Source organism: Bufo gargarizans, chromosome 10, assembly GCF_014858855.1.
Source record: "Bufo gargarizans isolate SCDJY-AF-19 chromosome 10, ASM1485885v1, whole genome shotgun sequence".
Classification (NCBI taxonomy): domain Eukaryota; kingdom Metazoa; phylum Chordata; class Amphibia; order Anura; family Bufonidae; genus Bufo; species Bufo gargarizans.
The window spans coordinates 93,574,137-93,589,377 of NC_058089.1; the positions used below are offsets into that span (position 1 = coordinate 93,574,137).

The 15,241-nt window shown below is 48.1% G+C and overlaps 1 protein-coding gene across 1 annotated transcript in view; it reads right to left on the minus strand.

The window, feature by feature from the left end:
- The window catches only part of ZNF423 (zinc finger protein 423), a 238,074-nt gene extending 224,007 nt beyond the window's left edge, over window positions 1-14,067 (minus strand). Inside the window, 1 exon segment of the mRNA XM_044270612.1 lies at window positions 12,925-14,067. Within this exon segment, the coding sequence (XP_044126547.1) occupies window positions 12,925-12,964 (40 nt within the window). The 5' untranslated portion in view covers window positions 12,965-14,067.
- Between the last annotated feature and the right edge of the window lie 1,174 nt (window positions 14,068-15,241).

Here is a 15,241-nt window from a genome sequence, read left to right on the forward strand (position 1 = left end):
CTCTTTGCATATTCGTTTCCTATGGTACATTGTCAATAAGTCCCCATCCTATAGAGTATTTCCAGTAAGTCTCCACACAGGACTGATCTCTTTAAGAAGATTCAGCACCCTGCCTAAGGCTAGTTTAGTGTTAGACATCTCCAGCAGGCTATTCCGGCAGGGAGCAGCCTGCTGAAGATGTCTGAATCCAGCACTGCCTGATGCTACCCACCGGCCCCACCGACTATAATGGGGATGAGTGGAGACCAGGCTGCAACCCGGAGAGAAACGGAGATGGAGAGAAACGGACGGATGAAAACCGCTGCACACAGCAGCAGTTTTAATCCAGCCGATTCTTGACACATTTGCTGGGTTGCGGCTGGATCACCGTCAGTCCCAATTATAGTCAATGGGGCCAGACAGCAATTCGGTAGCTTCCAGCTTCTATAGTTTTTTCAACGGTCAGGTGAAAGATGGCTGCCGAGATCCCTACCAAATACTTAGTTAACTGCAAGAGCCACTTGAGAACGTCTACAGACACACTTGACAGGTCTTTTCCAACCTGGAGTGATACCACAGTAGCCTAAAGGCTATTGGCCAGCAAACCTGTCAGCAGAATCCAGACACAGGAGGTCAAACCCCCCCTATCAGCAGAAGCAAGCTGTTTTATGATAGCCTGTGCCATGTGTCGCCTGTACCATGAATTGAGTTGACAATATACAGATTCACAAAAGAAAAGAGTCAGGCATGTCAGGGAATTGCCTTCATGCAACACACTCTTCAGAGCTTTATTCTAATCCTCTTATTATCACAAGCTTAAAAAAAAAAGATAAAAATTATTACAGAAAACAAATAAAAAATGACGGCATACATGATGACCAGCGAATGAAAAAAAAAAAAATATATAAGGGATAGACACTGGATTTTTTTTGCTGTTGCTACATGAATTTGCCATAAAAATAGTTCCAAAAAATCTAAAATTTTCTCCCAGACCTCAAACAGCTACACTGAAGAAAACATTTAAAAAAATTATGCCAAACTGAATGCAAAGGGGCAAGTAATTCAGGGCTAAAATACAGTACATCATTAAGGAGTAATTAGGCTTTAAGGACACAAATCATGCTCCAACTACATTACATAAGGCATAAATTCAACATCCTTAAAGCAATCTCTCCAGTTCTACTTTACAAAACCTAACTACATAAAAATCGGTGTACAGAGCTTGCCCTAACCTCTCGATGAGCTCATCCACCCGGGGCATGGGATATGCATCGAATTTGGAAACCTCGTTAAGTTTTCGAAAGTCGTTACAAAACCACAACGTCCTATCCGGCTTGGATATCCATACTATACGACTGGCCCACTCACTTTTTGACTCCTCAATGACGTCTAGCTGCAGCATTAGCTGCACCTCCTCCGATATGGCTTGTTGCCGAGCTTTGGGTACCCGGTATGGTTTTAATCGGACTATTGTCTGAGGCTCAGTGACAATGTCATACTGGATCATGGTCGGCACCAGAACCAAAACCCGATCACCCGGGTTAAAGATCCGGACCCAAGCCTGCCGATTATATACCCGACTGGGCTCGCTTAGCTGCCTCCATATGCTCCCTAACAAGAGGCAACACTGTCTCTATCCGATCTTGCATCTAACTAACGTACTCAATGACACTTTTATGTGGAGTGGGTTGTTGTTCCCACGCCTCTTTGGCCACGTCCAAGAGACCGCGAGGGTGTCTGCTATATAGCAGTTCGAAGGGCGAGAACCCAGTAGAGGCCTGGGGTACCTCTCACACTGCGAACATGAGATAGGGCAGAAGGAGGTCCCAGTCCTTCCCATCTTTAGCCACCACCCTTTTCAAAATATTTTTTAATGTTTGGTTAAACCTTTCTACCAGACCATATGTTTACCACCTGCAAACAGACGGTCTGGTAGAAAGGTTTAACCAAACATAAAAAAATATGTCCGTAGCTGTTTTATGTGCAGCAACTTACAGAGTTCCCTCATTACCTTGGTCATAAAAGGGGTCCCTTGGTCGGTCAGAACCTCTTTAGGTAGTCCTACTCGGGAAAACGTCTCCATTAATTCCTTGCTATGAGTTTGGCCGAGGTATGTCGCAGTGGCACTGCCTCCGGGTACCGAGTGGCGTAGTCTAGAATGACAAAGATGTGTTGATGCCCTCTGGCGGACTTCAGTACTGGGCCTATAAGGTACATAGCTATTCGGTCAAACGGTACTTCGATAATCGGCATAGGTACTAGGGGACTGCACCAGGGTAGCCCTTACTAGGGTCACTAGACTCCCTGAGTCCAGCAGAGCCTCCGCCGGAGTGTCTCCCACTTCCACCTGACACAAATGATCTAGAGACTCTGGGGTACCTGTTGCACACAGCCTCCTGGCATATAGCGCCTGACGGTAGCCATAGTTAGTGTCTATGGGCTCAACCCGATGGGACAGTCAGCCCTTACATGGCCAGGCTCCTGACACTGCCAGCAGACTATCGGAGCCAGATCTGCCGTGGGTACATCCCGGGCGGGTTTTATCGGCTGAAATCTCCGGGCCTGGGGTGAAGATTTCCGGGGTTTGCCAACCCCCCTCCCGACAGAACCCTCCTTTAGATTCCTGGTAGCTTCATAGCGTTCCACCAGGTCCACCATCTCAAGGGCATTGCCAGGAGACACCTGACCGATCCAGTGCTGAAGAGGGTATGGCGAAGCCTTTCAGAACATATCAGCTAACATACGATCCAGCATAGCAGTGGGACTCAGCCCGTCAGGCAGTAGCCATTTCTGCAAGAGGTAAAGTAAGTTATAATACTGGGTCTTGCAGGCTCAGCCGGGATGAACCCCCACTGATGCACCCGCTGGGCCGGGACCAACACATTCATCCCCAGTCTTGTCAGAATCTCACCCTTGACTTTCTGGTAGTCGGTCGCTTGATTGTCCGGCAAGTCGAAATACACCCGCTGGGAATCGGATGCGAGGAGAGGAGCGACGACCTCAGCCCACTGGTCACGGGGTAGCTTTTCCATGATGGCCACTTTCTCGTACATCGCCAAGTAGGTTTGGATGTCGTCTGATGGAGTCATCTTAGGAATCGCAGCACGGATTGCTTTCCGGGCATCGTCGGGGTTGGTCCTGCTGTCTGCAAAGCCATCACATGTTGTAGCAGCAACTGGTTAGTCTCCTGCTGATGTTTATTAGACTCGCATTGCTGCAGGTTTGTCTCTCGCTGCTGCAGATTAGCCTCCATGAGGGCCTTCACAATAGCCTCCATTTTGTCGTGGGGCACTGGTTGTAAATACAGCTGGTTTAATGTACGACATACCACCAAAAAGGTAGCAAACCTTCATCTAGACACAAGGCTCCCAGATTCCAACACAGAGACCCGGCTTCTAAGCCCAGCTGCCTATTTAAGGACAGCCAGGTGATGCCAAAACCGGGAACGGCACTTAAAATCCGGTCCGGTATTTGACCTCACCTCACTGTAAATCAGCCCAGCAGCACATGCTGAGAGGAAAATACCTGTTTTCCCAGACAAAACCTCTCACTGTGTCACAATATATATATATATACAGACGTGGACAAAATTGTTGGTACCCTTTGGTCAATGAAAGAAAAAGTCACAATGGTCACAGAAATAACTTTAATCTGACAAAAGTAATAATAAATTAAAATTCTATAAATGTTAACCAATGAAAGTCAGACATTGTTTTTCAACCATGCTTCAACAGAATTATGTAAAAAAATAAACTCATGAAACAGGCATGGACAAAAATGATGGTACCCCTAGAAAACACAGAACATAATGTGACCAAAGGGACATGTTAATTCAAGGTGTGTCCACTAATTAGCATCACAGGTGTCTACAACCTTGTAATCAGCCATTGGGCCTATATATATGGCTCCAGGTAATCACTGTGTTGTTTGGTGATATGGTGTGTACCACACTCGACATGGACCAGAGGAAGCAAAGGAAAGAGCTGTCTCAAGAGATCAGAAAGAAAATTATAGACAAGCATGTTAAAGGTAAAGGCTATAAGACCATCTCCAAGCAACTAGATGTTCCTGTGAGTACAGTTGCACATATTATTCATAAGTTTAAGATCCATGGAACTGTAGCCAACCTCCCTGGACGTGGCCGCAGGAGGAAAATTGATGACAAATCTAAGAGACGGATAATCCGAATGGTAACAAAAGAGCCTAGAAAGACTTCTAAAGAGATTCAAGGTGAACTTCATGCTCAAGGAACATCAGTGTCAGATCGCACCATCCGTCGTTGTTTGAGCCAAAGTGGACTACATGGGAGACGACCAAGGAGGACACCATTGTTGAAAACGAATCATAAAAAAGCAAGACTGGAATATGCCAAACTACATGTTGACAAGCCACAAAGCTTCTGGGAGAATGTCCTGTGGACAGATGAGACAAAAATCGAAGTTTTTGCCAAGGCACATCAGCTGTATGTTCACAGACGAAAAAATGAAGCATATCAAGAAAAGAACACTGTCCCTACTGTGAAACATGGAGGAGGCTCTGTTATGTTCTGGGGCTGCTTTGCTGCGTCTGGCACAGGGTGTCTTGAATCTGTGCAGGGTACAATGAAATCTCAAGACTATCAAGGAATTCTAGAGAGAAATGTACTAGCCAGTGTCAGAAAGCTTGGTCTCAGTCGCAGGTCATGGGTCTTGCAACAGGACAATGACCCAAAACACACCGCTAAAAACACCCAAGAATGGCTAAGAGGAAAAAATTGGACTATTCTAAAGTGGCCTTCTATGAGCCCTGACCTCAATCCTATTGAGCATCTTTGGAAGGAGCTGAAACATGCAGTCTGGAAAAGGCACCCTTCAAACCGGACACAACTGGAGCAGTTTGCTCATGAGGAGTGGGCCAAAATACCTGCTGAGAGGTGCAGATGTCTCATTGACAGTTACAGGAAGCGTTTGATTGCAGTGATTGCCTCAAAAGGTTGCGCAACAAAATATTAAGTTAGGGGTACCATCATTTTTGTCCATGCCTGTTTCATGAGTTTATTTTTTTACATAATTCTGTTGAAGCATGGTTGAAAAACAATGTCTGACTTTCATTGGTTAACATTTATAGAATTTTAATTTATTATTACTTTTGTCAGATTAAAGTTATTTCTGTGACCATTGTGACTTTTTCTTTCATTGACCAAAGGGTACCAACAATTTTGTCCACGTCTGTATATATATATATATAACACAGGAACCACCACTCGTAATAGGTGTTATCACAGCTTATCTATAGGGATGAGCAAACTTGTGTTTCAAGTTCAGTGTGCAAGGTTCAGGTTATCTAAGAATTCCGTTATGGATTCCGCTAACTAATGGTCTGTGGTAGCGGAATCCGTAACGGAATTCTTAGATAACCCGAACCCGAACCTTGCGTGCCGAACTTGAAACACAAGTTTGCTCATCCATACTTCTCTACACCCTCCTGACCTCTGCCTGGGTCACAGAGCATGCCTAGAAAACTCTCTCACAGAACTTAGACTGTTGTGTCTAATCTCCATGAGCCATAGCTACCTGTGACGTCACAGGGTCACGTGACATTGAAAGCTTGGACCTGTGACGTCACAGGGTCACGTGACATTGAAAGCTTGGACCTGTGACGTCACAGGGTCATGTGACATTGAAATCCTCGATCCCAAACTAACCATGTGACAGGAAATGCCATAATTAGGTTAGTTATTATTACTATGGCGACAGATATTACCTTTCAGCTACATCCCTCGGCTGCTTCAAATCCTGTGACTGTAGTATGTCACATGACCCCATGACATCACAAGGTCCCCACGGCTCATGGAGTATAGACACTACCCTTATGTCTATGGCCCATGGTGGCTGCTGTAAAGCATACCTCTAAATTCTTTCAACAAGAGCTCAGGCAAGATGGCCGCCCCAATAATCAAAATAATCAAGTTCAGGAGAGAGAATAAAAAAAAAAATCTACAAGTCAGAAAATAAAAATGGGTTACAAAAAAAGATTGCGTGTCACTCTCTGGTTCTAACTGGCAGATAAAAAATCCCTTTAAGTGTCTCCACGGAAACTGGCGGCCATAGCAGCATGAGAAAATGCTGCACTTAATTGCAGCCTCTGAAATGATAACTTAAAAAGGAAAAAACTGAAACGTGTAGGAAAACCGTGAATTATATCTGTCACAACAGCTGTTCCCCCGGACACACAATCTGAGGTGAACGGCCGCCATATTGAGGTGAAAGGCCATGCTAGGTGCGGAGTAAGGACTGTAATGTCATGACTGGACAGATTACTGCCGTAATGATACCACCATCCTCTGTGTGGGCAGGATTAATGCTCCCCCACTTCAGCGCCACTAAAATATTCCCCTCCTCCAGACAGGCATACGTTTTCTTAAATAACTGACCTTGAAGGGGACGTCGGACACCAAGAAGTTATGTTCTGTAAATGAAACGTCAATGATTGTCTGATTTCACTCCCAGTGCTGTTGTACTGGAGGTTCGAAGCTTCTCCTAAGGGTCCAGTCACACGTCAGTGTATGTGTTTTGCGGATCAACGGATCCGCAAATCACGGACTTCGGCGATGTGCGTTCCGCATTTTGAGGTCGGCACATCGCCGGCACTTAATAGAAAATGCCTAATAGGACATGTTCTATTTTTTTCGGGAACGGAATTGCGGACCCGGACTGCCCCATAGAAATGAATGGGTCCGCAATTCCGTTCCGCAAGATGCGGAACGAAATTGCGGACGTGTGAATGGACCCTAAACCATACGAGGCTGACTAGGGTTGAGCGAATCAAAGTCTCCGAAGTGGACTTCGATATAAATTCAGGGAAAATTCGATTCGTCATGAAGTGAATCTCTTTATGCAGCCGAATTGAATTTTTGTAAACTTCGCTAAACACTAGTGCTGACCCATACTTTCCCAAACTTTCCAGAAAATTCCCCAAAATGCATGAGTATGTGCAAGTCTATGGACAAGACGTCACTTCCACGGGCCAAGACGGGCAAGGTCAAGAATTCCTCTCCCTGGCACATGCGCACACTCCTGCATCCACCTCCTCTGCTCATGCATCAGGGTAGAAGGATCGTTCTGGCACCTCCCCTGTCATGGGCTGCAGAAGTGACTTCTTGTCCATAGCCCAGGCCGGGAACCTGGAAAGGGACACGATGTCGGTGGAAGTAGGACTTTCAGAAGATCCATGCAACTTTGAGTCGGTAAGGTGATTACAAACTTTCTTCTACAGGCACATTGGGGGAGATTTATCAAACTGGTGTAAAGTAGAACTGGCCTAGTTGCCCATAGCAACCAATCAGATTCCTCCTTTCATTTTTCACTGCTCCTTTGGAAAATGAAAGGTGGAATCTGATTGGTTGCTATGGGCAACTAAGCCAGTTCTACTTTACATCAGTTTGATAAATCTCCCCCTGTTATGTCTAATTAAGGTGGGCCTGTGGGACACACTAAGGCCCCTTTCACACGGGCGAGTTTTCCGTGCGGGTGCGATCCGTGCGGCGAACGTATGGCACCCGCACTAAATCCTGACCCATTCATTTCTATGGGGCTGTGCACATGAGCGTTGTTTTTAACGCATCACTTGTGCGTTCAGTTGAAATCGCAGCATGCTCTATATTGTCCGATTTCGACGTGACGCAGGCCCCATAGAAATGAATGGGGTGTGTGAAAATCGGATGGCATCCGCAAGCAAGTACGGATGCCATGCGATTTGCACGCACGGTTGCTAGGAGACGATCGGGATGGAGACCCGATCATTATTATTTTCCCTTATAACATGGTTATAAGGGAAAATAATAGCATTCTGAATATAGAATGCATAGCAAACCAGCACTAGAGGGGTTAAAAATAAAAATAAAAAATTTAACTCACCTTAGTCCACTTGATCGCGAAGCTGGCATCTCCTTGTGTCTCCTCTGCGCTGAGCGGCTGAACAGGACCTGGGCTGAGCTGCTCCATTAAATATCGCTTAAGGACCTTCGATGACGTCACTCCAGTCATCACATGGTCTTTTACCATGGTGAATCACCATGGTAAAAGATCATGTGACGTACCATGTGATGACCGGAGTGACGTCATCGAAGGTCCTTAACCCGTATTTAAAGGAGCAGCTCACCCCAGGTCCTGTTCAGCCGCTCAGCGCAGAGGAGACACAAGGAGATGCCATCTTCGCGATCAAGTGGACTAAGGTGAGTTAATTTTTTTTTTATTTTTTTTTAACCCCTCTAGCGCTGGTTTACTATGCATTCTGTATTCAGAATGCTATTATTTTCCCTTATAACCATGTTATAAGGGAAAATAATACAATCTTCAGAACATCAATCCCAAGCCCGAACTTCTATGAAGAAGTTCGGGTTTGGGTACCAAACATGCGTGATTTTTCTCACGCGAGTGCAACGCATGACAATGTTTTGCACTCGCGCGGGAAAATCGTGCATTTTCCCGCAACGCACCCGGCTCTTATCCGGGCAAAAAAACTGACGCCCGTGTGAAAGAGGCCTAAGTCTCGTAAAACCCCTTTAAAACCGGGACCCCCCCCCCCCTTCCTAATCAAGCTCATTTTTTGTTTTTTTAATACATACGTCTTAATTCAGTTATGTAAATATTTTTTTTGCCTGTTTTAAGTGATATACTGGGCTTTATTTTCATGTCATTTTTGTTTGTTTTTTAGAACCAGGAAAATGTAAATAAAGAAAATAAATAGTTTGTTTTTCTCATTTTTTATGTATTTATTTTTTTGTGCAACTAAAATATTTTTTTTGTATGTTACCTTTGCATAACAGTGATTTTGATATATACCGTATTTTTCGTCCTATAAGACGCACCGGCCCATAAGACGCACCTAGGTTTTTGGGGAGGAAAATAAGAAAGAAAAATGTTTTAACCGAAAGGTGTGCTTTTGGTGGGTTTGGAACTAATGGTGGTCTGTGGATGGCACTATTACTGGGGATCTGTGGATGGCACTATTATGGGCGATCTGTGAAGGACACTGTTATGGGGGATCTGTGAAGGACACTGTTATGGGGGATCTGTGAAGGACACTGTTATGGGGGGATCTGTGGATGACGCACTGTTATGGGGGGATCTGTGGATGGCACTGTTATGGGCGGATCTGTGATGGACACTGTTATGGGGGGATCTGTGAAGGATACTGTTACAGGGGGGGATCTGTGGATGGCACTGTTATGGGGGATCTGTGGATGGCACTGTTATGGGGGATCTGTGGATGGCACTGTTATGGGGGACCTGTGGATGGCACTGTTATGGGGGATCTGTGGATGGCACTGTTATGGGGGACCTGTGGATGACACTGTTATGGGGGATCTGTGGATGGCACTGTTATGGGGGATCTGTGGATGGCACTGTTATGGGGGATCTGTGGATGGCACTGTTATATATGTGCCATCCACAGACCCCCCTAGCCCATAACAGTGCCATCCACAGACCCCCAGCCCATAACAGTGCCATCCACAGACCCCCCCACCCCTTAACAGTGCCATCCACAGATCCCCCCCCCAGTGCTGCAGTATACAAATATAAAATGTCTCATTCAATTAAAAGTGATTAAACATGCCCCCTCACTCCTAATATTACCGTACACCCTAACCACTTCTGTACAACGCAGGCAGGCCGGGCGGCCGGCGCGTCACTCACTGACGTCACGTGCCTGCGCCGCCTGCTTCATTTATAAAGTAGGCGGCGCAGGCACGTGACATCAGGGAATTACGCTGCCGCCCGCCCGGCCTGCCGGCATTCTACAGAAGCGGTTAGGGTGTACGGTAATATTAGAAGTGAGGGGGCATGTTTAATCACTTTTCATTGAATGAGACATTTTCTATTTGAATACTGCAGCACTGGAGCGGCGGGGCTGGAGTACAGTGACTGCACCGGCCCCGCCGCAATTGCCGGCCCCCAGCCCCTCCTCGCTCACTCATACATCGCTGCCTGCGATGTAAAAATGTCAGCATTCGCCCCATAAGACGCAGGGCATTCCCCCCCCCCCATTTTTGAGGGGGGAAAGTGCGTCTTATGGGGCGGAAAAATACGGTAGGTTATAGTGGATAGTGGCTGGAGACGGGGCTTTATTTATTTATTTTTATGTTTTCCTTTTTATTTGTAACACAAGACCTTTGGGGGACATTTAACTTTACTTTTTTTTTTTCTATTGCTGCCTCTCGTGTAATGGGGGCAGACATAGCAGCCCCAGTTACAGGGGGAATACAACCCCCATAGAGGTTGTGCGGTGCTTTACAACCTCACTGCACGGCTGATCTGGGGCTGATGAAGACCTAGCAGCTCTTGCAAAATACTGACCACCAGGGGTCTATGACCGCTGGGACCGGATCAGGAAGCTGAGCACTGTGTATACAGCGAAGGGGAAGGCAGGGACTGTGAAAAGCAGAATTGTATTCCGCGCTGCGGAATTCGCAGAATTCTGCCACATGTGAACTCTGCCTAATGCTTTCTATTTTGGTGATCAGGCCCATGTCTGGTCAGATTGCCAACATTCTGTACACGGACCACAGATCATCAGGCATCATGTACATCCATCCCTGTACAATACACGGACTAGAACTCATCCCTTTCCCAGGGATATAACAGCCATCGTCATGGTGTGCACTCTTAGGCCATTTTCACACGTAGCGGTTGCTGCTGCGCACATTTTTTGCAGCTCAAAAATCGGTTCCATTCACGTGAATGAGGTTGTTTTGGAAGGAAGCACATGAACATTTTTGCAACAAAATCTCCTGTGTGTGAAGGCATCCTTGGGGTTCCTTCACACACGGTTTAGGTCCTGGCATTTTTGGGGCGCAAAAAAATGCAATTAAAAAAAAAAATGCCACTGACCCTGAGGGTAAAAACTGCCCCTAAAAAAATAATGCATCAGTTTAACATTTCCCGTAGACTTCCATGCAACATCTGGAGCTGGTGGTTTTTCACCAAAAACACTGCATAAAATGCCCCAATACCTGAAAATCCCTCAAAAACTCCAGAAAAAAAAGGCCTTATGGGGTAGTTTCCCAACTGAGTATTGTTTCCAGGAGAAAATACTGTGCCAAATGGGGGCACCATATGGCGGCACACAGCATTCCTGTGGCTGCATAACACAGACAGGACAAATTCTGCCCTTAAAGGTATTGTCAGAGGCAAAAACCGGCAGCTGTGAATATAATTAACCTCACCAAAAATAAATCCCTGCCGATCCAGCGCTCACGCTGCAGTCCGGTCTTACTTTCCAGGGCCAGTTACTTGTTGTACAGCATCGGACTGGTGGGGGCAATTACTAATTTGTTAGGGGGTTTATGGAAAACTGTCAAGAAGACAGTCAGAACCTAGCACTGCATCCTATCCTCCAAGGATCAAGAATGCTCATGGTCCATCAGACCAACTCTGAACAAGGACATGGAGATCAAGAGTGGTCACCCAATATGTCTTCAGATCTCACAGTCATGGTGGGACCCTACTTCCTTAGTAGACACATTCTACCACTTCAGGAGACAACTTATTTCTACCAGAGAACAATCCAAAAAGTTTGGCCCCAGACTGCGGATGTCTAGCTGTACAGGCTACCTGTCTGGTGTAGAAGGCTTCTGCCGCCCAGCATCACGCAACACAAATCTAATCAACAAGAACGTCAGAAGGAACGAGACAAGTTCAGAAACGTCACAAAATCCAGCATTTTATAGAAGACACGGTCTCAGCCTGGCCGCATCTCACCAACATCAGGTTTATGGAATGTCCATCAAAAATGACCAGAAAATGAATCGAATCAAAGAAAGAAACATCAGTTCCATCACAGGTTTTCAGGAAACCCGGAAAATGATAACGCTTCTTACATGGAAAAATACACAGAAGAGCAATCCATCACCAACTGTAACGTGCAAAAGTGTAACTACCTACAGATCCTGTAAGTGGACGTCTCAGACTGGAGAGGAGACCTGCAATGGGACAACCAGGACTCCAGAAAAATGTCTGCCCCGCCATCACTACTCCACAGCTCCAAAGACCCCCCGGGGACGTGTACATTGTACATCTGCCTCAGAGGCTGTCAGGGGCCTCCGCCATAGACTACACTAAAACTGAAGGACAAAATAACGCAGCGCTCCCCGATGGAAACCTGACGGAACCCCTAGGTCCATACAGCACCATTCACATCCGTTATTTCTACCGTACTGGTCTTATAACGGAACAGAAGAAGAGAAATAGAGAGCGGTGATGTGAACAGAACTTAGGTAGATAGAGAGATAGAGAGATAGATAAGAGATAGATACCAGTTAGATAATTAGATAGATAGATAAGAGATAGATAACAGTTAGATAATTAGATAGATAGATAAGAGATAGATACCAGTTAGATAATTAGATAGATAGATAAGAGATAGATACCAGTTAGATAATTAGATAGATAAGAGATAGATATGAGTTAGATAATTAATAGATAATTATACAGATAATTAGATGATAGATAATTGTATAGATAATTAGATGGTAGATGGCAGACACTGATGGGCAGATAGATGGATGAGATTGAGAGATGACATTAGGGTCTGGAGTTGGAGCCGCTGCCCCTTTAAGTGCCTCCATCACCGTCTCCCCCGCAGCAGAGCCCTTTCCCCGCACAGCGGTCCCGCACTCAGTAATGGGGCAGTCCCATCTGGAGAAGGGAGGACCTGTTTATTGTGGCCGGTGACTGGGACGCAGACTGTCTCCAGCCCACGTGTCTGCTCAGAGCCGCAGCTCGATGCGGAACTAGGATACGGGCCGACTACACGGTGCGACTTCTCCCGGCAGGCTTTCGCGGAGCAGCCTCTGCGTCCCGCCCGCGGCTCTCACAGCAGCACTGCTCCCACGGCAGCAGCATCACCCCCAGTCCCGTGGACGTCCGTGTGCATGCCGCCACATCACTTCTCCAAAGTCCTTACCTTTGACGGAGCGCGGCTTGGCCTGTTTCCTCCTGGACATCTCCACGGCTGGTCAGAAGTCTCCCGGCGCAGCGGCTCCTCTCACCCGTCTCCCCCTTCTCTCTCTCCTGCACTTATTGTGTTAAAGTTCCTATTGTGTGGGATTGTGACTCCCTTGGGTGCAGAGAGGGGGGGTGGCGATGGAGGAGGAGGGAGGAGCACGGATGATGCCCCCCACCCCAGGCCCTGGGGGGAGTCACACAAGTGCTGCAGGATGAAATTAGGATCAATTCAATTACCGGGCACTGGCCGGGCCGCTCCGGCTCCGTCACCCTATGGCACGATGGAGGCTGCTGGCAGTGCCCTCAGTAATACTACTTCACATATAACACTAGTGCCCGTTCGGCAGCTGGCACACTGCGGGCACTATGGGGACTGGCCGCTCCTGGCACACTTCTAGCTGCTCCTCTGCCCTAATACTATCGCACTATATCGCGATCTGGGGGGTGGTGGTGCTCGGTGGCCCTCCGTGTCCCGGCGCCGCTAGCTGCCCCCATGCGCTGCGGTCAGTCCTCCGCAGCCTCCCCGATCCCCTATCTCATGCCGCCCGGCCGGCTGGCTGCTCTTTGTCCCGGCTCTGTCCCCTCCTGCTCTCTCCGCCGCTGCCGCTGCTGCTGCTGCTGGGGCTGCACTGCAGACACACATAATAAAGCCAGGCTGGGCTGGGGATGGAGCGGAGTCCCAGCAGGGGGATGTGAGGAGTGGAGTCCCGGCGGGGGAGCGCTCTGATCCCGCAGGGAGCCCCCGCACAGCCTGGGCTCAATCAGACACTGAGAGAGACAACAGCACCGAGCCCTGGACAGCGCTGGAAATACAGGCAGGGGGCGTGGCCCGGAGGGGCGGGGACTAGTGACAGCGCGCGGAGAGGGGAGGGAATGGGGACAGCTCCGCTCAGCCGCACGGCACAGGTTGGGAGTTGTAGTACACAGGTGGCGTGAGGGGGTAAAGCGGGGGAGTCACTTCAATGTAAAGGGGATGCAGCGAAATACTGCCGGCAGGTGATGGAGCGGTGATCAGCATCCTCTGCAAGATCTGAGGGAAGATTGTGCCCATACCTGTGACCCCTCTGTGCGGCAGATTATCAGCGCAGGGACATGAATGTTGTTTTTTGGGCTGTGAGTGCAACTTTTTTATTTTATTTTTCATACCCAGACAGGCACAGACTGGCAGGAGTGCTGCCCCCTGTCCACATATGTCCCGCCGTGTACCAATACTGGCAAGAGATCTGGGGGGGGGGGGGGGGCACGTATGTCACCGCCGTGTACCAAGACTGACAGGAGATCTGGTGGGGGGGGGGGTCCACATATGTCACCACTGTGTACCAAGACTGACAGGAGATCTGGTGGGGGGGTCCACTTATGTCACCACCGTGTACCAAGACTGGCAGGAGATCTGGTGGGGGGGGGGGGGGGTCCACGTATGTCACCACCGTGTACCAAGACTGGCAGGAGTGCTGCCCCATTCCACGTATGTCACCGCCCTGTGCCAATACTGGTAGAAGCACTGCCCCCCGACCACGTATATAACCGCTCTGTACCAAAACTGGCAGGAGAGCTGCCCCCCGACCACGTATGTCACCGTCCTTGTCCCAAGACTGGCAGGAGCAATGCACCCCGAACCACGTATGTCATATGTCACCGCTATGTACCAAGACTGGTAGGAGCGCTGCCCCCTGACCACGTATGTCACCTCCCTGTCCCAAGACTGGCAGGAGATCTTGGGGGGGGGGGGTTCCACGTATACCACCGTCCTGTACCAAGACTGGCAGGAGCGCTGCCCCCTTCTACATATGTCACCGCCCTGTGCCAATACTGGTAGAAGTGTAGCGTCCCACTACGTAAAGGTGGGTACTACTAAGGGTCAATTGGGTCATGTTGTCCCCCACCTCCTGTGGGAGATTGCTATTGTATTTTGTATTGTATGACTGCATAATTCCATGTTATCTCCTGTGTACCAGGCCTGCTAGGGGTGCAGTTTCTCCTCCTGAGCTGTAGAGGGAGCTAGGGAACCCCTGGTAGATATAGTTAGGCCCAGACAGGAAAGAGTCAGTCCAGTCTAGTCCAGGAGGCTAAGTAGCTCAGTCTAGCCTGCCTGAAGTCCTGAGCAAGTGAAGCTCAGAAGTTAGTCTACTCGCAGTGATGGCTAACCTTGGCACTCCAGCTGTGGTGAAACTACGACTCCCAGCATGCTCCATTTATTTCTATAGAGTTCTGAGAGCAGCCAAGCAAGCAGGGCATCTTGGGAGTTGTAGTTTTACCACAGCTGGCGTGCCAAGGTT